Here is a 23,195-nt window from a genome sequence, read left to right as displayed (position 1 = left end):
CTCAGCGCGGGTCACGAGAAAAAACACCGGTAGGCTGCGGGCCATGGCTAACGTCTCCAAGAAAGTGTCTTGGTCCGGCCGCGACCAGGATGACGATGAGGCGGCGCCGCTGTTGCGGAGGGCGGCACGGCCTGGGGCGTCGGCGGAGGAGGGCACGCCGCTGCTGAACGGGGCCGGGCCTGCGGCTGCCCGCCCGGTGAGAAGCTCGCGGTAGACTGAGGCCTCGCGCCTGGCCTCCCGGCCGGCAGAGACTTCCAACACCTACGAGCCACACGCAGAGCCGGGTGGCGGGGCGGAAAGAGGCGGCCTCCTGGTAACCTGCGCCTCACAGTCTCCCTTCTCGCAGGAGCCGGTCTCGCCGTGGCAGGGCGCATACGGAAGAGCGTGGCCCGGGGCCGCTGCGAGTCGGGGGTCCGAGGCTCTGACAGGCCCAGGGTCCTCGGGTGGTGGCACTTTGCCGGGACGGCGCTGACGTGGGCTGCGCAGTGCGCGGTGTCAGCTGAGCGTTCAGCTGGGGACTCCGTGAATACCTTACTCGGGTGGTTCATCCCATTGTAAAGACAAGGAAGTTGAGTCGCAGACGGGTTCGGGAACGCTACCGGGGTCTCGCTGGGCAAATGACAGAGCTGACATCAGAACCTAGGCCTTGATTCTGGAGTCTTGGGAAGAAGTTCTGGGTCTGGTGCCCAGCAGGGGTCTATCTAGTAGCAGGTGGAATTCGCCATTACACTCGGGTGTTTCAGACTAGCACATTTGCCGTCGTGTCCTTGACAGCATGAAGCTAATTTACCTGACAGTTTCCTCCAAAATGACTTTGAAGGGAAGGCAAATGGAATTCTGCCCAGGTGATCCCCAAAATTGTGATAAAAATATAAGCTACTCTTTTAACAATTCCCAGGAGATTTTTAACAGTTGGGGTGCAGACTTTACTCTGGCAGTGAACTGAGGAGCTCTGCCACCCTTCTCTACAGGGATCAGTACAGACTTCAGGGACATCTCAGAAATGACAAGTACTCGAACTTAGTTTCTCACAGCAGTTCATTGCCATCAGGTACACTAAGCAGTGAGTCAGGGCGGTGGAAAAGTGCTCAGCATGTCAGTCAGTGATGCAGTTTGTTCCTTTAAATGTGTATCTGTGTGTTATGTTAATTTTGAGTTAAGGAGCTTTTTGTTTATTGGGTTTATTTTGTCTTCTGATTATTCTTTACTTCTGACCTTCTGTTCTAGATCAGTCCTTTAAATAAGTGTAAAATGTTTAAGGATTAAGAAGGACATTAGGTGTTTCTTTAGAACTTACTGCTAGATTTCCCCAGTCCCTTGGAAATTCACTGGACTGAAGGCCGGGTGCTGCTCAGCTCCATTTGTGAGAAATCTACTGAAATGCTTCTGTGTCAGGTCTAAAGGAGCAGATCTGGGGTGATGGGGATGTGGGTGCTTTGTTATTTTCTTGGAACATTTTTGTTCCTTTTTCCTCTTTGAAAAGAAAGTTATCTGAAGTCTACATAAACTAGCTTTAAGGATTGACTGGTAAAGAGATTGGAAACCTTGAGGTTAAATTTGGGTTCATCGCGGGACCGAATGAATGGGTTGTGGTTTTGCACTTCTCTTTGCTACTAGGTACATGAGTGGGCTTTTTTTGAAGAACACTGTTGATCTCCTCCCTTAAAAATCATTCCCTTGAGTCTTTGCAAGCTTTTATGTTTGTCTGTTTGCATTTAATAACAACTGAGAAGCTGCTCTTAAACAATTTTTTCAGTAATTTGTAACGCACCTACTTTTGCTGCCTGCATGCAGTTTCCTGGGACACAGGTGTGTGAAGCAGCTTCCTACTAGCACCAGACTCATGCAGAAGCAGGCCAGTGCTCTGCAAGGTCTGTATAAGGGTCCCCAAGGGCAGGAGAGGTCACATGTGGGTCCAGTCTTGAAGAGTGCAAGATCCTCAGGCAAATAGGCAGATGGGAAAGGATAAGGGGATGTGTGTTTAAGACCCTGAAGAGTTTGGAAAGTAAATCAGAGTGGGGAAGTGGAAGCTGGAGTGAGATGCTGGCTCTGGCTTAGCAGGGGACAGCTGCTTTATCTCCAGGAGAGCCCTTCAGGAGGAAGCTGGAAATTCAAGTCTTAAATTAGCCTGCCTTGTGAGGACTGGTGCAAAGAGGGGACTGGAGGCATTTGTGTGAGGAGCACTGCTCTGGACCAGGTTCCCAGGTATCTCATCTGCAGAGAAGTTAATAGTTGTGCAGCACTGAGCACAATGTCTGTCACAAGACAGTAAACGTTAGTCACTCTCGGTGGCTTTAAGAGCAGCTACACAAAAGTGATTGTCTTTGAATTGCCATTTATGGCGCAACTCCGCTGGCAGCTGACAGACTCTTCCTTGCTGGCTTTCTTGCAGGGAGGGCCTGGTGTGGACCAGCAGGCTGAGTTCGTGGTTAGGTTTGTGCACCCTACCTAGTGTCACAGCAGAAGGCAGCTTGTAAGCGCCTCTCAGTCCAGGGCCATTTGAACTAAAGTGAAGACCTGGGCCAACAACCTCCCTATGGGAATGTTCTAGGGAGGTGGACACGAGAGCTTGTCCTTACAACCTCCTGGCCCTGGGCGTTTATTGCAGGATGTCCAGAGTTCCAGAGTTGGACCATGGTATTGTTGCCACCTCAGCATGGGCACAGCCTGCCACTCCCCTGAAGTAGCTGCTTTGGACGGAGGGAGTCCAAGCAGCTCCCCTGTGAGGCTGCTAAGTGCCCAGTGAGGAGCAGAAACAACCCTGGGTAGGGTGGGCCTGGCCCAGCCTGAGTTTAGCCTTTGTCCATCCTGGACCGGGCTATTTAGAGCCACCTGTAAGTTGCTGTCCCCTTTTTGTGGTTTGTTGGCTATCTAATGAGTTATCTCTCCTGTCTGCTACTGGGACACAGAGAGGGTGAAGTCAGCCAGCAAGTCATGGTCATGAGTGTTGGCAATAGGAAGTGGACTGTTTTAGGAACTTATAGAGGGAAATCTGAGTCAGAAACAGGACTCGGGCAGGGACTTGGTATTTACAGTGGCTGTAAAGGCAGGACATTTCCAGGGACCTCAGCTTCGGGCAGCTCTGCCTGAGACTTCCTAGTGGGTGTTCAGAATCATTCTGAGGATCTTACTTCTCTGGGAACTGGGGTTAGCATGTGGGACCATGCCTTGCCCTGGTGACTCGGTGCCACAGACTACATCTGAGCAGGCCAGGGAGGTGGGGTTTTGCAGGGAAGCTGCCCGCCCATCATTTGTCATCTAGCCCCTTGGGTTCTGCTCATTAAGAGTGAGCTCCTGCCTTTCTCTAGGCAGCAGCGGCCACCAGGGGAGCCACTCTAGGAAGTCCTCTGCCCCGATGTCCTTGTCCTGTCCATCTTTCTATCCACACTCCCCAGCACCATTTTGTAGGGTCCAGGCCATTCACCCTGCTCTCTCCCCAAGGGCACCTGTCGGGGACCAGTGTGGGTGGGGCACAGTCACTGCCTCAGGAAGTTCACAATCTGGGGAGGCAGGCGAGGACACACAGCCTGACAGAGCAGAGAGTTGAGGGACAAGAATGACCCCAGGCCTAACCAGAGGGTCTCGAGAGGCACCCCCAACCCCCTCTGCAGAGGCCACAGTGTTCAGAGAGGGCAGCAGTGGGGCTGTTTCCACTCTACTGCCCCCCCCATACAACTTGCTCCTTTTCTTCCGTTAGGTCTCAGCCTCATGCCTCCTAGTCACCCACCCACTGAGCTCAAATCTCAGTTCACACTCGCTTGTCGTGGGAAACTTGTGTTGTTTGACTGTGAGCCCCGGCTGTGGGCTTAGCACTGAGCCCCTGTGTCTTCAGTGCTAAGCATGGACCCTGGAGGATGCTAGAATGCAGAGTGGGATGGCAAACAACCTTTAACTTGTTTTTAAAATTTGGTTTAATTGTGGTCAAAAAACAAAATTGACCATCTTAACCATGTTTAAATACAGTTCAGCGGCAGTGAGTGCACTCCCACAACTGTGCAGCCGTGACCCCCAGCCATCCCCAGAACTCTTCATCTTGCAGGGCTGAACTGCCCGTTAAACACGAGCTTTCCCTGCCCTCCCCCCGGCCACCACTTTTCCATTTTCTGTCCCCGTGAATTCATCTATTCCAGGGACTGCAGATAAGTGGAAATCATACAGTATTTCTGTTTTTCCGTGACTGAAAGAAAAGAACTCCTTTCTCTTACTCTAATATCATCAAGGTTCATCCATGTGGTAACAAAGTGGAGAATTTCTATTCTTTTTAAGGCCAAATGATACTCCCGTGTATGTGTATGCCATATTTGGTTTATCCCTTCCTCATCAATGGGCATTTGGATTGATTCTGCATTTTAGCTGCTGTAATGTTAGTGTGAGAATGAGTGTACAAACATCTCTTTTGAGACACTGCTTTCGATTCTTTTGGGTGTAAACTCAGAGGTGCAATTCTTGGATCATATGATAGTTCTATTTTTAACCTTTTGAGGAACTGCCATACTTTCCCACAGCACCCGCCTCCGTTTGCATCCACAGCCACAGCGAACCAGGCTCCTGTGCTCCACGTCCTCCCGACGCCTGTTATCCTCCGTGTTTTCACTCTAGCCACCCTCAGAGGTGTGAAATGGTATCATTGTAGCTTTGATTTGCCTTTCCTTGGTGATTAGTGATATTGAGCCCATTTCCATGTGCTTACTGGCCATTCATATGTCTTGGAAAAATGTTTATTTAAGTCCTTTGTCCATTTTTTAATCTGGTTAGAGTTTTTTTTGTTGTTGTTGAATTGTACAGGTTCTTTATATATTCTGAATATTAACTCTATCAAACTTATTATTTGTAAATATTTTCTCCCATTTTGTAGGTTGCCCTTTTACTTTGTGTATCGTTTCTTTGATGCACAGAAGTTTTTCAGTTTGATGTAGTCCCATTTGTGTATAAATATTTTAAATCTTTTAATAATTGTGGATTTACAGGAAGTTGAAAGACAGTGCAGAGAGGGCGTGTGCACCTTCCCCCAGTTTCTCCCAATGGTTCCATTGTATAGAACATCAGTGCAGTGCGACACCAGGCGTCGGCATCAGCGTGGTGTGTGGTTCTCTGCTGTTACGTCACCTGTGTAGATCCGTGTGAGCGCCGCTGCAGTGAAGTAGAGAGCATAACCATTACCAGGAAGATGCCCTTGTTTTCCCCTCACAGTCGCACACCCTACCCCCCACGGATCTGCTCTCATCCCTGCAGGCCTGACATTTCGACAATGCCAGGTCAGTAGGGCTGCACAATATGTAAATCTTTGGGCATTGCTACTTTCACTCAGCATCCCGCCCTGGAAGATTTCAGCCAGGCTGTTGTGCATATCAGTAGTTTGAAGAACAAGTATTCAACTTGTGTTCAAGAAAAGAAAAGGAGCTTCTGGTCAAGATGGAGGCGTGGGTAAACATGGCTCACCTCCTCGCACAACCACAGCAAAAGTTACAACTAAACTACAAAACACCTATCACCCGGAATCGTCAAAAAATTGAGCTGTATGGAAGTCCCACAACCAAGGACTTAAAAAAGTCACATTCATTCACATGGGTAGGAGGGGCAGAGATGCGGAACAGGTGGTCCCACACCCATGTGTGGTGCCTAAAAATTGGGAGACATATCTCAGGAGTGAGGGATCCTGGCCGCACACCAAGCCACCCAGCCCAGGGTTCCAATGCCAGGAAGACAAATCCCCATAACTTCTACCTGTAAAAACCAGTGGGAACTGGGGCAGCAGAAGAAAGTACAGGATTCTCATGTGTTTCCTCCTAAAGGTCCCACAGTGGACTTAGGACTTACGCAGACTCACTCCCTCTGGGCTGCAGCGCTGGCTCAGCAGCTCAAAGGGCAGCAGTGGTGTGTGGGGAGAAACTGAAGTGTCTGGGCACAGCTTCCTCCTGCACAAAACTCCAGAGGCCAGGCAGCAGCCATTGTCTCTTATACTAAGTGAAATAAACCACTCAGAGAAAGACAAATACCGTATGATCTCACTTATATGTGGAATCTATTGAGCAAAAAAACACAAATGAAATAAAATCAGAGTTTTGGATACATGGAATAGACTAACAGTTGTCAGAGAGGAGGGGGCAGGGGAGACTGGAAGATCAGCCAAAGAACATGTGCATAGCTCATGGACACAGACGACAAATGTGTTGAAGTCCAGGAGTTGGGGAGAGGGGGCTAAAAGGGAGGACATGGGGACACCTGTAATAGTGTCAACAGCAAAAAAAAAAGAAAAGACAAGGAAACAGATAAAACACAATAAATTGTTGAACTTTAAGTAAATGGCTTTTATTCATCACAAGAGATAGTCCCTAAAACATGCCCATAAGATTCAGAAAACATAATGAAACTGTGAAAATATGGAGCAGGGAGAGGGCCCAGCCTCCTCCCTCTCGAGCCTCTCCCTCTGGTCCACATGCTCTCAGGCTGCTGGCACCCTGTGCTCATCTGGCTTTTTCGAGGCCAGGTGCTGAGGAACCCTAGTCCCCTGAATGAGTGAGTTCTGTCCCTTGTCTCTAGGCCATGCGAGGTCACAGCCTGGCCCCAGAAACTATTTCGATGTCAGAAGAAATGCTCTGTGGTACCTCACTCTGGGCCACATCCTTGTGGGGGGAGTAACTGTCTCATGTAATTGAGCTGTTTTTATGACAAGTGACAAATAAGATGGAAGTGACCCCAACGCCTTTTTCTGTAGGCTTCATCTGTCAGGGTGGGTGGCAGTACCGCTGTTCCCATTTTCTTTTCACAGTCCGACTCTCAGTGCTGCCTGGGCATCGCTCAGCTGAGTCTGTCCATCTTTGTGCCCCATCTGCTTGGCTGGTCTGCATGTGTGGGCGCGTCCCCAAGGAGGTGTATTTGGCGTTGCTGTGTTCGGGCTTGCAGGCCATGCATGCTCCCAGATCATGTGTTCTGTCTGGAGTTGGGAACTGCAGCCAGTGCCAGGCCACCTCCTGGTTCGAGTTCACTCTCAACTGGGATCCCTTCCTGGGCCAGCGCAGTAGCCAGGGGACCTGGCCCCTCTGCCTGCCTTTCTCATCAGATTCAGCAGTTAGAGAGGATTGTCAATTGTTTTTAGAAGAAAGAACAACTATGTTCTCTCATTAATCACCTGTTCTACTGATATCTACCATATGTGCATAGAGAAAAGTGCGGAGTTGTGCAAGTAGAGCACGAATCTCACATATTACTACCCAAATGACTGCCCACTCCTAACCCCTGGGACCTGTGCACGGGACCTCACATGGAAATAGGATCTTTGCAAATGTGATCAGGTTAAGATGAGGTCAGCCCAGCATAGTCTGACACCAGAGACAGGTGTCCTCGTAGGGAGAAGGAAATCTCGGCACACACATGAGAAGGAGGCTATGTGACTACGGAAGTATAAATTAGAGTGATGTGGCCAGAAGCCAAGGAATTTCAGGGATTTCACCCATCAGAAGCTAGAAGAGGCAGGGAGGAGCCTCCTTGTCACCCTGGAGAGGGAATACTTCCTGTGGACACCTTGAGTTTGGACTTCTGGCCTCCAGGCTGGGAATGAATAAGTTTTTCTCTATTTAAGCGCCCTCCCATCTGTTGTAATTGTTTACAGCAGTCCAGGGGATTCAGACACCCCCACCCCCCAATCAGTCAATGTCCTTTGATCCCCATATTGCCCCTTGCTTTTCCTGTCCCCTCCATAAGTAGCCACTCGAGGCAGCACAGGTCGTTTCCCCTGACTGCCGACGTTCTATAGCAGAGTCGCAGTGCACTCTGGCTGGATGTGCGTTGTTGAGTGTGCAGCAGAGTAAGTCCCTGTCCTGGCTGCTTGTTTCCCTGCTGCGTGCAGGGCTGCCAGGTGAAATGCAGGGCGCCCAACTGCGTTTGCATTGCAGAGAAACAGTGAGTCATATTTGAGTTCAAGTATGTTCCATGCAATATTTGGGAGATGCTGAAGCTAAAACATGATTTGTTCTTTCTCTGAAATGAAAATGAACTGATACCTGTGTTTTGTTTCCTAGTCTAGCCCTCTGCCATGCCCCAGCAGTGGGTATGAGAGAAGTCACACTCCTGGTTGTCCTCTGCGTTTGACCTGTGCCCTGGGTCCTGGATGTGGCCCCACTTCAAAGTGGGAGGGCTCTGGGTTCTGAGGGCACCCCTGCCCTGGGGGAGGAGGTGCCTCAGACTGCGTGTCTGTGGAGTTGGCCTGGAGGCCTGCGGCACGCACCCCCTGGCAGAACCACTTGATTTCATGATGGGGACATGGGGTGGGGGGCAATGACATAAAAGCTCCCAGAGAAAGGACCCAGAGTGCCTGATGTTTTTTGGTCAGAAGGACAACAACATGGTTGCCTGCAGCCCCAGGTTCTGGTGGCCAGCAGATATCTAATCCCTGAAGTGCCCTAGAGCAAGGGAGGGCAGGGCCCCTGAGATAGGGAAGGCCCAGGTGCCCCATTCCATGCTGGGCCTCTTGGGGACAGGCTGCAGGTGGTGGGGGCAGGCCCGGGTCCAGCACCGGCCTTGCTGTCATCCCACACAGCAGGTGTGGGTCTGTGTTCCCCATTCAGGGGCAGATGAGGCCAGGCTCTCCTGGTGGGGTGCTGATGGCCCTGTGGCTAAGCGCCCTGTCATTTCTCTTTTGTTTCCAGTTACCTCATTCGGCATCTTTCCAGATTGGACAGATGAGCAACATGGAGCTCGACGATGAGCTTCTGAACCCAGTGAGTAGGAATCATTCCTGTTTATCCCCAGCAAAGATAAGGCCTGCTGTGTGGAGCTGCAGCCTGGCAGAGGGCAGACAGAAAATGCCAAACCAGAGGATGGTGGATGTGGGGAGGGCCATGTCGGGCTCTGGGAAAGACGTAGGCCATTCTCTGCAGAGCTTAGGGACAGACAAGGGCAGGGCATACAGAGCTCGGAGACAGACAGGTGCCATCCAGAGCTGAGAGACAGGATGAGGAGCAGATTCTGGGTAACCAGGGAATGCGGTTCCAAGGGGCCATGTTCCTTGAGGCCAGGACAGATGAACAGAGACTAGGAAGATGTGTGAGAGGTATGGAATGCTGATTGAGCATGTTGCGTGTAGATGCAGGAAGCAGGCTGGGGGGCAGGTGCCGTGGTGGAAGGGGGGACCCAGCTAGCCTGGAGGAGGGCCCTGGGGGCAAGGTGGGCATCTCAGGGTGGGTGTCCCTGGACAGCGGTGATGTTTTCTTCTGCCCCTGTGCCAGGGCCAGATGGTCCAGCAGCTGCCAGGGGAACATTTCCTGAGCCCCTCCCCCAATCTCGCATTTGACTTCCTCAGGTGTTTGATGGTTCTGGTTTTCATTTCCAGTGACGCTGAGCATCTTTCCTGTGCCAGTGGCCCTTTTGTTTTCTTTGGAAAAATGTCTATTTAGATTCTGTGCCCATTTTTAATTGAGATATTTGTTTTTTCTAATTGAGCTGCAAGAGTTTTTATACATTTTTATATAGTTTAGACACAAATTGCTCATCAGGTACATGATTCACAGAAACTGTTTCCTGTTCTGTGGGTGTCTTCTCACTTTCTAATGCTGTCCTATAAAGCACAAAAGCCTTTATTTGTTTTTTTAAAGATTTCATTTATTTACTAGTAGAGAGAGGGAGAGACACATCAATGTGTGAGAGATACATCGATTGGTTGCCTCTTACACACCCCCAGCTGGGGACCTGGCCCACAACCCAGGCACATGCCCTGATCGAGAATCAAACCACTGACCTTTCTGTACATGGGCTTTGATGAAGTCTGGTTTATTTATTTTCTTCTGTTGTGCTTTTGTTGTATCTAAGAAACCATTTCCTAGTCCAAGGTCATAATGACTTATTCCTGTGTTTTCTTTGAAATATTCTACAGTTTTAAATCTTGATGCATTTTTTACTAATTTTGTGCAGGTGTAAGATAAGAGTCCAAGTTCATTGTTTTGCACTTGGATGTCCAGTTTTCCCAGTAGCAGTCTGTGAAAAGACTATGCTTCCCCTATTGAACTGTCTTGGCACTCTTGTCTAAAATCAATTGACCATAAATGTGTGAGGGCGTATTTCTGACTCTCGATTGCTTGCCATTAGTCTCAGTGTCTGTCCTTGAGCCCACACAACTGTCTTGACAGCCATAGCTTTGAAGTCAGGGTGTTAGAGTTTTCTACCCTGTTGGTGCTGAGCACCTCCACATAAGGATACTGCCCTTGACAACCAGGTATTTCAGGCCAAAATGCCTTTTTCTGTGGGCTTCGTATGTCAGTTGGACGGCAGTATCTCTTTGAGATCCCTTGTATTTCCATATTGATTTTAGGATCAGCTCGTCAGTTTCTTCAGTGATGCCAGGGGGAATTTAGGCAGGAATTATGTTGAATCTTAATATTAAGTCTTCTGAGGAATGCAGAATATTTCCGTTTATTTCAACAATATTACATAATTTTTAACATACAAGTCTTACGCTTTTTAAAAAAGATTTTTCTTTTATTTTTTAGAGAGTGGGGATGGGAGGGAGAGGGAGGGTAACATCAGTGTACAAGAGAAACATCAATTGGTTGCCTCTCACACACCCCAAGCTGGGGACCTGGCCCGCAGCCTGGACATGCGTCCTGACCAGAAGTCAAACTGGCGACCTTTTGGTTCACAGGCTGGCACTCAATCCACCGAGCCACACCAGTCAGGGCTAAATCTTACACTTTTGTTAAATGAATTTTAGGAATAAATTTCATTTCCTATATTTTACTTTTCGTGCTGTTGTGAGGAGTTTCCTTAATCTCACTTCAGTTGCTGAGTGCCAGTGTGTAGAAGCGCACTCAGCGGTAGTGTGCTCATGCTGTGGCCTTCGGTCTCACCCAGTGCCTGTTAATTCTACCCGTGTTCAGTGACTTTAGGGAGATTTTCCACGCGTGGGACCATGCCATTTGCAAATAGAGTTTCACCTCTCCCTTTCCAATCGGAATGCTTTTCAGTTTATTCTCTTGCCTAATTGCTCTAGTAGACCCTCCAGGACAAGGCTGAGTAGCAGTGGCACGAGGAATTTTCCTTGTCTTGTCCTGATCTTGGGGGAAAGCTCGGTCTTTCACCATTGAGTGTGTTGCTACCTTTAGCAGGTTGAAGAAACTCCCTCTATTCCTTGTTGTTGAGCATCTTAATTATGAAGAGAAGTTAAATTTTGTCAGATGCTTTTTTTATGTCTGTTGAGATCACGTATATTTTGTCCTTTATTCTATTAAAATGGTATTAAACTTTTCACCCACAAACTTCTAACACTAAATGTGTAGGTTTTTTTCCTCACTCCAGCCAGTTCTACTTGCCAGATAGCACCTGGATGTCATGCAAGTCAGTTCATTCTGACACTGACTGTGTGATGTTGGCACAGACCCGATGGGCTGAGGGTTTGGTCAAGACCATCCGCACTTCAGACCCAGTCATAGGTCCAGGTAGTCATATGTGCTTGTGACTGACAAGGTTTAAATTGCAGTTCCCTTGCCCTGGCTGGTGTAGCTCAGTGGATTGAGTGCTGGCCTGTGAACCAAAAGGTCGCCAGTTCAATTCCCAGTCAGGGCACATGCCTGGGTTGCAGGCCAGGTCCCCACTTGTGGGTGTGCAAGAGGCAACTGATTCATATATCTCTTCTACATTATCATCATATCTCCCTCTCTTTCTCCTTTCCTTTCCTTCTCCCTACAAATAAATACAATCTTAAAAAAAATAAATTGCAGTTACCATGACCCCCTCCTCAGATTCCATGATGTGCTAGAAGTGCTCCCAGAACTCAGGGAAAGGCTTCACTTCCGCTTACTGACCTATCATAAGGACACACCTGGGGAACCGCAGACCGCGGATGCAGGGGGAGGTGCGGGAAGGGGGGAAGCGCCACCCTCCCAGCGCCTCGTGTTCACCGGTCCTAAGGCTCCCCAGCCCTTCACTTAGGGTTTTTATGGAGGTTCCGTTACACAGGCTGATTAAGCCACTGGTGATTAGCTCCGTCTCCAGTCCTACTCTCCATGGAGGTTAGGACTGAAAGTTCCTATCCTCTAATCACATGTCTCTGGCAGGCAGCCCCCATCCTAAAGCCTAGGAACTGCCATCTTCGCTCTATCTCATTAGCTCCCAAAAGATACTACCCAGAGATGCCCAGGATTTTAGGAGCCAGGTGCCAGGAATTGGTACAAAGACCAAAAATATATTCTCCAGTTGATTTGCCGGTGTTAAATCACATTTGCATTCCCGCTGTGTTGCGGGATCCAACCTGCTGGCGTCTTGTTGAGAACTTTGTGTCTGTTCACGAGAGATGTGCGTTTGTAGTGGGTTTCCTTTCTCCTGGTGTTCGTGTCTAGCTTTGGGGTCAGGAGAGTAATGGCTTTGTGAGACGAGTGGACACGTGTTCCGTCCTCTCCTCACTTTTGCTTCATTCTTCAATGTTGCTAGGTCACCAGTGCCCATCTCTGCCTCTTCTTTTGCAGGAGGTGGACCCCTCTCACCCTTTCCCCAAGGAGATCCCACACAACGAGAAGCTCCTGTCCCTCAAATATGAGGTGGGCCCCCTCCCTGGGTGCCCCTGCCCCACGCAGCCCCAGGCACTCCTCCCCTCTCCAGCCTCATGCCTTCCAGCTGCCCGGCGTGAACCTGGGACATCGAGGTTGGTCATTGTGTTGTCTCTGCTGCCCTGGTCTACAGAGCTTGGACTATGACAACAGTGAGAACCAGCTGTTCCTGGAGGAGGAGAGGCGCATCAACCACATGGTGAGTGTGGGCCAGAGCCTGGGCACTGCCCCGCCGACCCAGGGGCTGGTCTGCTGCTGCTCTCACACCTGGGCATGGCGATGTGTGCCCTTCTTTCTCCCCTTTGTCCTCAGTCCCTGTGCTGTGGGTTCTGGTTTGTGTCACCCAACACCCGGTATGGGAAAGGGTGTTGTGTCACATCCCAGTCACAACAAAGAAGGCTGGTCTCAGACATATCAGCTACAGCATCTAGAATGTCAGTGACTAATTACGGGTTGGTTGGGAAGGTCCACACACAAACCCCCAACCCCAGTGCTCCATTGTCTCTGACACACTGACCAGAGGCTGCCCTCGTGGACTTGGGGATACAGAGTGCCGCGCACCATGCATGGCGGCGGCGGCCTGCGGAATGCCAGGTCAGTCGTGTTGTCAGCACAGCAGCCTGTGGTTGATGTCTTGCCACTGCGCCTGCCTCTGGCTGGCGCCTCCCCCGCAGGCCTTCCGGACAGTGGAGATCAAGCGCTGGGTCATTTGCGCCATGATAGGGATCCTCACGGGGCTCGTGGCCTGCTTCATCGACATCATGGTGGAGAACTTGGCTGGCCTGAAATACAAGGTTGTCAAGGACAGTATCCTTACTAGAAGGTGCGCGGCACAGACAGGTGGAGCTCAGAGCAGAGCACAGGGTCCCACAAGTGGCCATGCCACCCAGAGCGGGCCCGAAAGGAGGCATCTCTGGGTATTTGCCCTCCAACTGGGGGAGGTGGGCCTGGGCGGGTAGCATCTCTTGCTGGGCCGTGGGATGTCTCTGAGATGTACAGTTAGACAGAGGTGTGGTGGGGCTGGGGGTGTGGCACCTCAGGTGGTGAAGCTGACAGTCTTCCTTGATGAGCCAGATATCGACAAATTCACAGAGAAAGGGGGGCTGTCCTTCTCCCTCCTGCTGTGGGCCACGCTGAACTCGGCGTTCGTGCTGGTTGGCTCTGTGATTGTTGCCTTCATAGAGGTATGGCCATGAGGGAGCCCTGGGTGGTGGGAGCTCCTCCAGCTCACCTACTGCAGCTTCTGCCAGTGAGGTTTGCATGGTCACATTGGTGCAGATGTTGAACAGTTCAGTAAGAACAGAACATGTATCTGGGCCTCCCTGCCCAGCACCTTTCACAGCGAGGACCATGGGGGGAAGCATACAACCCATGTCTAGGGGGTCCCTAGGGTTTGCACAGCTGACCCAACCCAGTGTCCAGGTGGAGGGGACCCTCCCACCCCCACCTGAGGGGATCAGACATGCCTAGGGGCCCGTCATTCCAGGACCTCTCCCAGAAGCCCTTCCTGTGGCCTGCCTCTTCCCTTGTCATGAGGTATTGGAAGGAAGAGGGGAAAGCATCTAGAAGCTTCTATCTGGGGTGCAGTGCTCCCCCAGGGAGTTTAAGGAACTCTAATTCCTTCCAGCTAGTACATGATGTGTACCTCCCATCTGTCGTAGAGCATCCCCACTCCATCCCCACTCCATCCCTGCCTCCTTCCCCGTTGGGAGGCACTGGGCCATCTCCATTCCCAACCCTTCCCACATCCCACAACATTTGCACCCCTCAGTGGTCATTCTACATCTGGGGTGGGGAAAGGTGAGAAGCCTCTCTCCCAGGCAGCAGTCCTATTCAGTTCCAGTTCCGTGTTGGCCCCTCCCCCCATCTCAGGCACCATGAGGCTGGGTCTCCCTGGACCTATGGCTCCTGAGCTTGGCCAGCTCTGTGTACACTTCCCTCTCCTTTCAGCCAGTCGCTGCTGGCAGCGGGATTCCCCAAATCAAGTGCTTCCTCAATGGAGTGAAGATCCCCCATGTAGTCCGGCTCAAGGTGAGAAGGTGAACCTTGGTTGGGAGCATGGTGCTCATCGTTGGGGTTCTGTGCTGCGTCAGAGCCTTTTGTCATCCACCCGCACCGCCAAAACTCACCCCCGCCCATTCTGTGTGCTGCTGACAAGCCTGTGTCTAGATGCACTGGCAGATTTTTTGTAAACTTTCTTTGGAAAGTGGTAAAAACTTCCTCTGCACGTTTGAAACAACACAGCAGCACGCCAGTGGTGCACGTGCTATGGTCGCAGCTATGCGTAAGTTCTCCATGGTGGTTAACGCTCCAGAGGAGAGTGCCTGTGTTTGGAGGGGAGACGCATTTTCCACTTGTCAAAAATTTTCCTAATACTCATCGTGCTTAATGTTCTTGACGACATGCTAACTCTGAGGGGGCTGGGAAGTCAGGCGTTCTCCTGTGGCCATTTCGGTAACTCAGTCTGCCTGTCTCAGCCTGGGATTTGCTCATGCTTTTCTCCTGCCCCTGTGTGGGGAGCCGATGCTCCTGGGAGCCTGGAGTCCTACAGCCCAGGAGTGTGGCAGTGGTGGGCACATGGGGGAGCAGCATGACCTCAAGGGGAGGGTCGTGCTGGTGCTTCCGAGTGCCCTCTTTGTCACTCATGTGTGCTAGGATGTTTACATTATTGGTATTGCATCGTGTGCAGTACTGTGGCTCAGGTTCTCAGACTGTGTGTGGCTTCTAATCAGAGACTTGATACATTTTCCTTTATATTGCAGACCCTGGTGATCAAAGTGTCTGGTGTGATCCTATCCGTGGTGGGAGGACTGGCCGTGGGAAAGGTAATGGAGCCCGAGGGGCATCGCTTTGGCCTGAGTCCCTCTATAACCCATGTTCTCTCTGGACTCGCCTGATGTGAGCTGTCCTGTGCTTCCCAGGAGGGGCCAATGATTCACTCAGGCTCCGTGATTGCAGCTGGGATTTCCCAGGGGAGGTCAACGTCGCTGAAGAGAGATTTCAAGGTGAGTTCTCTTGTGATACAGATCTTGAGGATGAGGGTAACTGTGTGTGTCAAAGAGCAGGGTCTCTCCTGCTCTGTACAGGTGTGCTCTGCCAGGACTGTCCCCGATAGTGAATCTGAGGGTCCCCTCAGTGGCCTGCCCTGGGCAGCTGTCCTGGGGCCCGCCCAGGGATCCTACTCGGAACCTGACCCAGTGCGTTGTGGGGACGTGCGTTTTTCTGAGGAAGTGGCCTGTAGCTGTGAATAGCTTCTCCAAGGGCTGGATGACCTAGAAAGAGGTCAGGAATGACCTGCCTGCAGTTTAAAGATGCTAAATTTTTAAGATACACTTCAAAATAATTTTGTCAAGTTTCACCAAAAACCACCAGGCTTTTGATGGGTATCGCACCGAATTTATATATGAATTTAGAGACAGTTAACATTTTTACACAACAGACTCTTTTTAAATCAAGAACACGCTTAAGTTTTTCATTTATTCAGTTTTTGTTAGGTTTTTTGGTGGAGTTTTGGGTTTTTAATGTGTCTCTTGCACAGATCATAAAGTTTAATTCTTGGTGTGATGGATCTCTCTTTATTTTCTCATGGTTGTTGGAATGTGAGGGAATTCTTTTCGTTGCCTCTTTGGTTCTTCAGTCTTTGTGAGTCCGGTAGTTGATGAGTTGACTGTCTGGAGACTCCCTTTCTCTATGCCCACCTCCTCCCTGTCCCCATCTCTTTCTTCCTTCCGTCCCCCTCCCCTTGGCCCCTGCCTTGGTGGCCTCTAGCCAACCATCTGCCTTTGTGAGAAGTGCCCCTGGAGAAGCCGGCGAAGACCCTGTCCCTGTCTGCTCTGTTCCCATCTCAGATCTTCGAGTACTTCCGCAGAGATACGGAGAAGCGGGACTTCGTCTCTGCAGGAGCTGCGGCTGGGGTGTCTGCTGCGTTTGGGGCCCCTGTGGGTGAGTAGGCGCCCTGCCTGGTCTGACAAGTCACTGCCTGTGTTGCAGGAGCCAGGCCGTCCCTGTCATGTGAGGGAGTAGTCTAGGTGTTTGCAGACTTGGGTGCGGGGTGGTGATGAAAATGTGGGCTGCCTCCCGAGAGGCCCCATGGCTGCCTCTGATGTGGGCTTGGTGCCCTGGGGCTAGGGTACGAGGGGCTGGGGGCATGGGCTTCTTATGCTTGGGGCTCCCTGTGCCTGGGCGGGAACTTCAGGGCTGGGCCCCTGCATTCCAGGCGGGGTCCTCTTCAGCTTGGAGGAAGGTGCCTCCTTTTGGAACCAGTTCCTGACGTGGAGAATTGTAAGTGCCCACAGACGGCGCCTCTCCCTAGGTCAGGCAGTGCCCACATCTGACCTCAGTGGCCTCTCTGTTCCAGTGGATACCATGCTCTGGGTCCACACCTGACAGCCCTTACCCGAGGTTCCTGTTGAGCAGTGGCAGGAGCCATGCCCCCTGTGGGTCATTATGGCCCACCTCGGTGCCTCACTTGACCCTGAGGTGTTGCCTCCTCCTACCACCTGTCCTTCCTCTGTCAGTCGTCACTGTTTCTACCTGCTACTCTTCAGTGCTGCACTGGGAACCCCCAAACCTTGCACACCTTCTTCCCTCAGCTCCGCCCCGGCTGGGCCCCAGACTCATCCAGCAAAAGCTAGAGGCTCCACACTTGCCTGGCTTACCCAGCCTTGAGGGGCCTGGCCATTGAGGTTCCAGATTCCTTCCCTTTAGCCTTTGGAGGGCCACCAGGGGCCTCCTGAATGACAGGAGCAGAGGCAGCCCCCTCTCTTGCAGTCCCCCCGACTCCAGGGGTTCATCTGGGTCGGCACTGTTGTTCTGATGGTACTCACTTGTCTCTGTCCCCACAGTTCTTTGCTTCCATGATTTCCACCTTCACACTGAACTTTGTGTTAAGCATTTACCATGGAAACATCTGGGACCTGTCCAGCCCAGGCCTCATCAATTTTGGAAGATTTGATACGGAGGTAACATGTCCCGCTCATTGTTTCTGGTTCTTGGTGTGGGGCCATGGCTGTATATCTAAGGGTCAGCCCTAGAACTTGGACTTTTGGGAAACTCCATTTCTTTGTTGGAAATTGAGCTCTTGTTTATAAGCACCAGGGGCCTTGGCTGGCATGGCTCAGTTGGTTGGGCGTTAACTCTTACAGCAAAAGGTCACCAGTTTGATTCCCAGTCAGGGCACATGCCTGGGTTGCGGGCCAGGTACCCAGCTGGGGACATGTGAGAGGCAACCGATCAATGTATCTCTCACACATTGATGTTTTTCTCCCTCTCTGTCTCTCTCCCTTTCCCTCTCTCTAAAAATAAATAAATAAAATCTTTAAGAACAATAATAATAAGCACCAGGGACCAGAGGTGCTCTAGAGAAACACACATCCAACTGGGCAGTGCAGGGTAGGGTGAAGGCATTCTAACCCAGGGGGCACTCCAGGGGCATCTCGGCCGTCTGCAGATTGTTGGACAGTGACACTGAAACATGTTGTGGGGCCTGCTCACACCCCAGCTTACGGAGGGCGAGCAGGAGCAGGCCGGGTCCCTAGGGAGGCCTGGCGCACACGCTGCAGGCAGCGCGCACTGCAGGGAGGACCTGCTCCCAGAACACTCACTCCCAGGATGTGGGGACACGGACACGTTGGAGCTTTTGGGTTGTCCGGGTCACTAGAGGTGTTCATCAGGTTCTTCCTCTTGCCCTCCTTGACGCCCCTCTGTCAGAGCTTGAGCCGTCCCCCTTCTCAGGTGGACGCATGCCTGGGTGAGGAGTAGGTGAAAGCCTTACAAAGATAAAGCTTCACAGGGCCTCTGACCACCTTGCAGACCAGCCCATGTGAGAAGTCACACCGTCCACCCCAAATCCCCCACGTGTTTCCTGTGGGTCCTGCACAGCGCTGTGTGAAAGTGCCAGGCTGTTCCCGTGCATGAGACAGATGTGTAGCACCTCCAGGCCTCGAGTCTGGTCTGAGTGGCAAGATGCTGGTGACAAGTTTCCTCACAGAGCGTCTGCTCTTCTCTTTTGCACAGACGATGGTGTACACGATCCATGAGATCCCCATCTTCATCGCCATGGGAGTGGTGGGTAAGGGCCATCCCAAGCAGGACACCAACCTGCCTGACCCCACCCTTCCCCATCACTCAAGATGGCAGCCAGCACCTCCCAGCAGGAGCAAAGCAGGCGGTATGGTCAGGGCCTGCGGGCCTCCAGGCCTGGCTCTGCTTTGAAGTGGCTGGAGAGGGCTGCAGCCCCTACACTCTGCTCACTGCTCCAGGCCACCTGGGGAGGAAGTCCACACTTCAGGGACCCCGGAGCTCTGCTCCATTGGGAAAGCCGTGTAAGAAATAGATTAGGCCCCGGACAGCACTTACTACTCTGTGAAAGCCTTTTCCCTGAAAGGAAGGCAAGGCCTTTCAGAAATAAGCCCCTGTCTGTCCACCAGGGTGTGGCAATGGAGGACAGGTGTTTTCACAGACCATCCATCCCCTCCTGTCCCCACCTTCTCCCTCTGCTGCCTGGGCAGCCTCCATCCTCCTTTCGTGTTCCTTATACATGGCTCCTTCCCGATCTCAGGTGGTGTTCTTGGGGCTGTGTTCAATGCCTTGAATTACTGGCTGACGATGTTTCGAATCAGGTGAGAAACCTGTTGTTTCACGGCCCCAGTGAAAATGTACATGTTGCGGGCTGTGTGCCCACGGGGCCACACAGAATGCCCCATGCTGGTGTGCATTTCTCTGCGATGGTTTGTGCAGGAAGGGGACAGACCAGTATGTGGCCCGGGGACAGGTGGGGTAAGGCCAGGAAAGGCCTGGCTGGGGAGGCACTGCCTGAGCGTCCTGGCCTGGGCCTGGCCCTCCAGGGCCGTCTTGACCCACGGCACAGTCAGCTGGCATGGCTGCTTTTGCCATTAGGACAGCCATTACTGGAGTTTGTGGGCGCTGATTCCGGGCTTGGGGAACACTTCCTCCTCATCCTCTTGCACTTAAATGCGTTGGAGAGCATCCAGGGGGTTTTCTGAGGACGTGCAGGAGTCTGGGTGGACTGGTGCTTGAACGTGCTGTGTCACCCTCCTAATCGGTGTTGTATCAGTGGCTCTCAGTGAGTCACAGGCTTAGGTTGCCATGGCAACTGCCCAGGTGTCTGGAGGCCTGGTTCATCCCAGTGTTTGTTCTAGGTACATCCACCGGCCCTGCCTCCAGGTGATTGAGGCCATGCTGGTGGCCGCCGTCACAGCCACTGTCGCCTTTGTGCTGATCTACTCATCCCGGGACTGCCAGCCCCTGCAGGGCAGCTCCGTGTCCTACCCACTCCAGGTAGGAGGTTGGACTCACCAAGCGGAGGCCAGGACAGGTCCTCCAAGGAGGAGCACTCCCCTCTCCTGGCAGGAGGGCAGCTAACATAGCAGAGCTCCAGAGCTCTGGGCTGAATAGGCTGGCGCCTCTTCTGAGGGGGTTAGGCAGCCTGTTGGGTGCCAGGAAAGCTGGCTGTTACGTGGAGCTGGAGACTCACCCAGTCTTCCTCTCAAAACAGCAGCCTGACAAGGGCCATGGAGGACTTCAGAAGTGGGGGCTGTGGGTATGGACCGGAGAACCGTAGCCTGCCTCTCCTCTGAGGCAGCAACCCGACCCCATCCTGCCACGTGGCTGGCACTGGTGCTGGCCAGAACTGCCCCTTCCACTGGCCCATTCTCTCTCCCAACCTTGCAGCTCTTCTGTGCAGATGGCGAGTACAACTCAATGGCTGCAGCCTTCTTCAACACTCCAGAGAAGAGCGTGGTTGGCCTTTTCCATGACCCCCCAGGTGCGTGCCTGTGCTTCGTGCTGTTGGACGCACATCCCCGTGGGGCGCCGCCCACTCTGGCCTGGTCTGCAGCAGCCCACAGACCCTTGAGCACACAAGCCAGAGCAGATGGCGTCAGGCTTTTCTGCTGTGCTGCTCCATGGCAGCGTCCCACCTCTCAGGGACCTTAGGTTGTCTCCAGTGATTTTCTGTCGCAGATGAGGCTGCCAGAACTTTCCTGGTCCTAACCCTCAGTGCACGTGACAGGAACCCTCAAAATTTAACAGAAAGGCATTTAAATGAGTGGCAAAGCCAAGCCCTTTCTAGAAAGTGTCGAGCGAAGGCAGCAGTTGGCACCAGGCCTCTCCATGTGCTAGTTCAGGGTTTGCTTGGTGTCTTCCTGCATCTGGAAGTTATCTGGTGTAGAATGTGGCTGGTGGCCTTTCTCCCCTGACCCCCAGTGGTCTGCACTGTGATGCCAACTGTTTGCACACAGACTTTGGCGGACACATTCTCCTGACCTCAGGTCACTGTCCTGCTGGAGGCGCTGGGCCCTGCTTTCCCCGGCTGGGCGGGGTAACCATCCTCCCACCTCAGAGGACCCAGCCTCCAAAACTTGGTGCTCTAGCCTCAGAAAACAGGGGGTCTTCAGGGAACTCATCGTGTGTAGGGGTCAGGATGTGACCCGGAGGTTGCAATGGGTGGGTGGTTGGATGGACAGCCCTGCTTGGGCACAAGGCTGTATGACAGGCCCTGGCCAGCCCCTCTCTACTAGGCTCCTACAACCCTGTGACCCTCGGCCTCTTCACCCTCGTCTACTTCTTCCTGGCCTGTTGGACTTACGGGCTGACAGTGTCCGCCGGTGTCTTCATCCCATCCCTGCTCATTGGGGCCGCTTGGGGTCGGCTCTTCGGCATCTCGCTGTCCTACCTCACCGGGGCCGCAGTAAGTGAGGGTCTCCATGCACCATGCACACAGGACCAGAGCGGGGCTGGGGGGGGAGTACTGGTGCCCCAGCCTTGGAGCCACTGCGAGGGGGAGCGCTGGGCCCCCGGTGCAGGTGGTCAGCACATCAGAGCCTCTGGTCATTTTACTCCGCCCTAGTTTTCTGGCTGCTGCTGTGTGCTAGCCCCACGCCATTAGTGTGGCCGTCTCTGTGTGTGGTCTGGAGATGATACCAAGGAGACACGCTCGGGGTTTTCGGTGAAGGAAGGTGACGTGGAAGGATTGGGTGCCCCTGGGTGGCACCCAGGCTGTGGAAGGGGTGGCTGGCTGTGTGTGTCACAGGCTCCGCCTCGTGCCGCTCGGCCTGTGTGACCTCCCTCTGCCTGCCTGCGTGGACAGTTGGTTTTAATTTTACATTATTCCCTGTTCTTCCTTATTCAAATAAGTTTTTTTAAAAAGCTGTGAACAGGCAGCCGAGTCTGTCCCACACTGTCCCACCATTCACCCCCCTTGCCAGACTTGGGACACGCTGTTCTTGGGTCTCAGGTTTCCTGTCAGACACAATGTTTTGTGTTTTTCTAATTACAGCATGATTCATACCATAAATCCACCCTTTAAAAGTATAAATCGTTGTTTCTTTGGTGTGTTCAGTGTGTGAGGCCATTATTACTATGTAGGTTCAGGACATTTTCATCCCCCCCAAAAGAAACCCCTCCCTATTAGCATGCCCTGCCATGCCCCTGTCCAGCCCTTGGTGGCCGCTCCGTCTGCATTCTGTCTAAGTGGACCCGGCCTGTCCTGCCGCTTCGTGTGGGTGGAGTCACACACCGTGTGACCGTCTGTGTCCGGCTTCCCTCAGTTCCCAGAGTTCACGGTGCTGTGGTGCGTGTCAGATTTTTACTCCTTCGTGCACTCCCTCGGGTGGCGCAGGCGTTCTGCGCAGGTGACGGTCACTGCACACACCGTGCTGTCCCCCACCCCTGTACACACCTGTGTGTAGCTCTCCCTCCTCTGAACACCGAGGGTGTCCTCCTGTCTCGCGTTGCTGAGTTCTCCGGCATTTGCAGGCGGCATGACCCATTCAGGGCGTCCTGGATCTGGCCACTCATGGGTATTTCCAGACTTCTCTTGTTTCTGAGCAAGTGTAGGTTGTCTTGCACGTGTGTGCACACTCTCCTGCCTTTGAAATTACTGGGCCCAGGCAGGCTCTGGTAGTGTCATGAACATGGTGGGCCTGGGAGGGGGTTACCACCTTCACGTCACCTTCATGTCACCTTCATGTCATCCCTGCAGATCTGGGCAGACCCCGGCAAGTATGCCCTGATGGGAGCAGCTGCCCAGCTGGGTAAGTCTTGTCTGCCAGGAGGGCATCCCAAGGTCAGGAGAGGGAGGTGCCTCATTGGAGCTTGAAGACCGGGTATTCCGTTTACTGTCATCGGCCGCTCCCTAAGGGTGCACTTAGGCCCTGAGTGGGTGGGGCCAGGCCCTGCACACAGAACTTGGGCAGGCAAAAGCGAAGAGAAGTGGCCTACAGGGACCACCCATTTCTCACCCCAGCCCACCTCTCCCTACCCGGGCAGGTGGGATCGTGAGGATGACACTGAGCCTGACAGTTATCATGATGGAGGCCACCAGCAACGTGACCTACGGCTTCCCCATCATGCTGGTCCTAATGACCGCCAAGATCATAGGAGACATCTTCATTGAGGTGCAGCTGGTGGGGAAAGGCTGGCCTGCCCCTCAACTTTGCTCTGGGTCTCATCCCCATGCTGTGGTCTCAGAGCCTGAGAACGTGGGGACTCAGGCTCTGTGGCAGTAGTGGCAGTGGTGGCGAGAAGGGAGCCCCTGCGAAACCATCCCCCAAACAGCTTCTGCCTTGGTGGCAGGCACAGTGCACTTGGGACCCCTCCCTGATCGCTCCCTTGGTGTCTGGTGGTTGTGCCCTGGGACCC

General features: G+C 52.6%; 1 protein-coding gene across 2 annotated transcripts in view; it reads left to right on the top strand.

The window, feature by feature from the left end:
* Positions 1 to 23,195, top strand: part of CLCN7 (chloride voltage-gated channel 7) — a 27,357-nt gene continuing 4,162 nt past the window's right edge. Inside the window, exons 1-19 of one of the 2 annotated variants that reach the window (XM_037157203.2) lie at positions 1 to 196; positions 8,646 to 8,717; positions 12,453 to 12,524; positions 12,667 to 12,732; positions 13,208 to 13,340; positions 13,608 to 13,717; positions 14,484 to 14,564; positions 15,296 to 15,358; positions 15,455 to 15,538; positions 16,382 to 16,475; positions 16,750 to 16,814; positions 17,378 to 17,494; positions 18,549 to 18,603; positions 19,093 to 19,153; positions 19,694 to 19,832; positions 20,226 to 20,319; positions 21,074 to 21,243; positions 22,537 to 22,588; positions 22,824 to 22,951. In XM_037157203.2, coding sequence (XP_037013098.2) covers positions 44 to 196; positions 8,646 to 8,717; positions 12,453 to 12,524; positions 12,667 to 12,732; positions 13,208 to 13,340; positions 13,608 to 13,717; positions 14,484 to 14,564; positions 15,296 to 15,358; positions 15,455 to 15,538; positions 16,382 to 16,475; positions 16,750 to 16,814; positions 17,378 to 17,494; positions 18,549 to 18,603; positions 19,093 to 19,153; positions 19,694 to 19,832; positions 20,226 to 20,319; positions 21,074 to 21,243; positions 22,537 to 22,588; positions 22,824 to 22,951 — 1,809 coding nt within the window. In that variant the 5' untranslated portion in view covers positions 1 to 43. The remainder of the gene's footprint in view (positions 197 to 8,645; positions 8,718 to 12,452; positions 12,525 to 12,666; positions 12,733 to 13,207; positions 13,341 to 13,607; positions 13,718 to 14,483; positions 14,565 to 15,295; positions 15,359 to 15,454; positions 15,539 to 16,381; positions 16,476 to 16,749; positions 16,815 to 17,377; positions 17,495 to 18,548; positions 18,604 to 19,092; positions 19,154 to 19,693; positions 19,833 to 20,225; positions 20,320 to 21,073; positions 21,244 to 22,536; positions 22,589 to 22,823; positions 22,952 to 23,195) is intronic. The other variant, XM_053671615.1, reaches the window with a different exon arrangement.

The sequence above is a fragment of the Artibeus jamaicensis genome, unplaced genomic scaffold (assembly GCF_021234435.1).
Source record: "Artibeus jamaicensis isolate MK-2021 breed Jamaican fruit bat unplaced genomic scaffold, CSHL_Jam_final contig_700, whole genome shotgun sequence".
Taxonomy (NCBI): Eukaryota; Metazoa; Chordata; class Mammalia; order Chiroptera; family Phyllostomidae; genus Artibeus; species Artibeus jamaicensis.
Note: the sequence above shows the minus strand (reverse complement) of the source record. Positions and strands in the feature narration are given on the sequence as shown.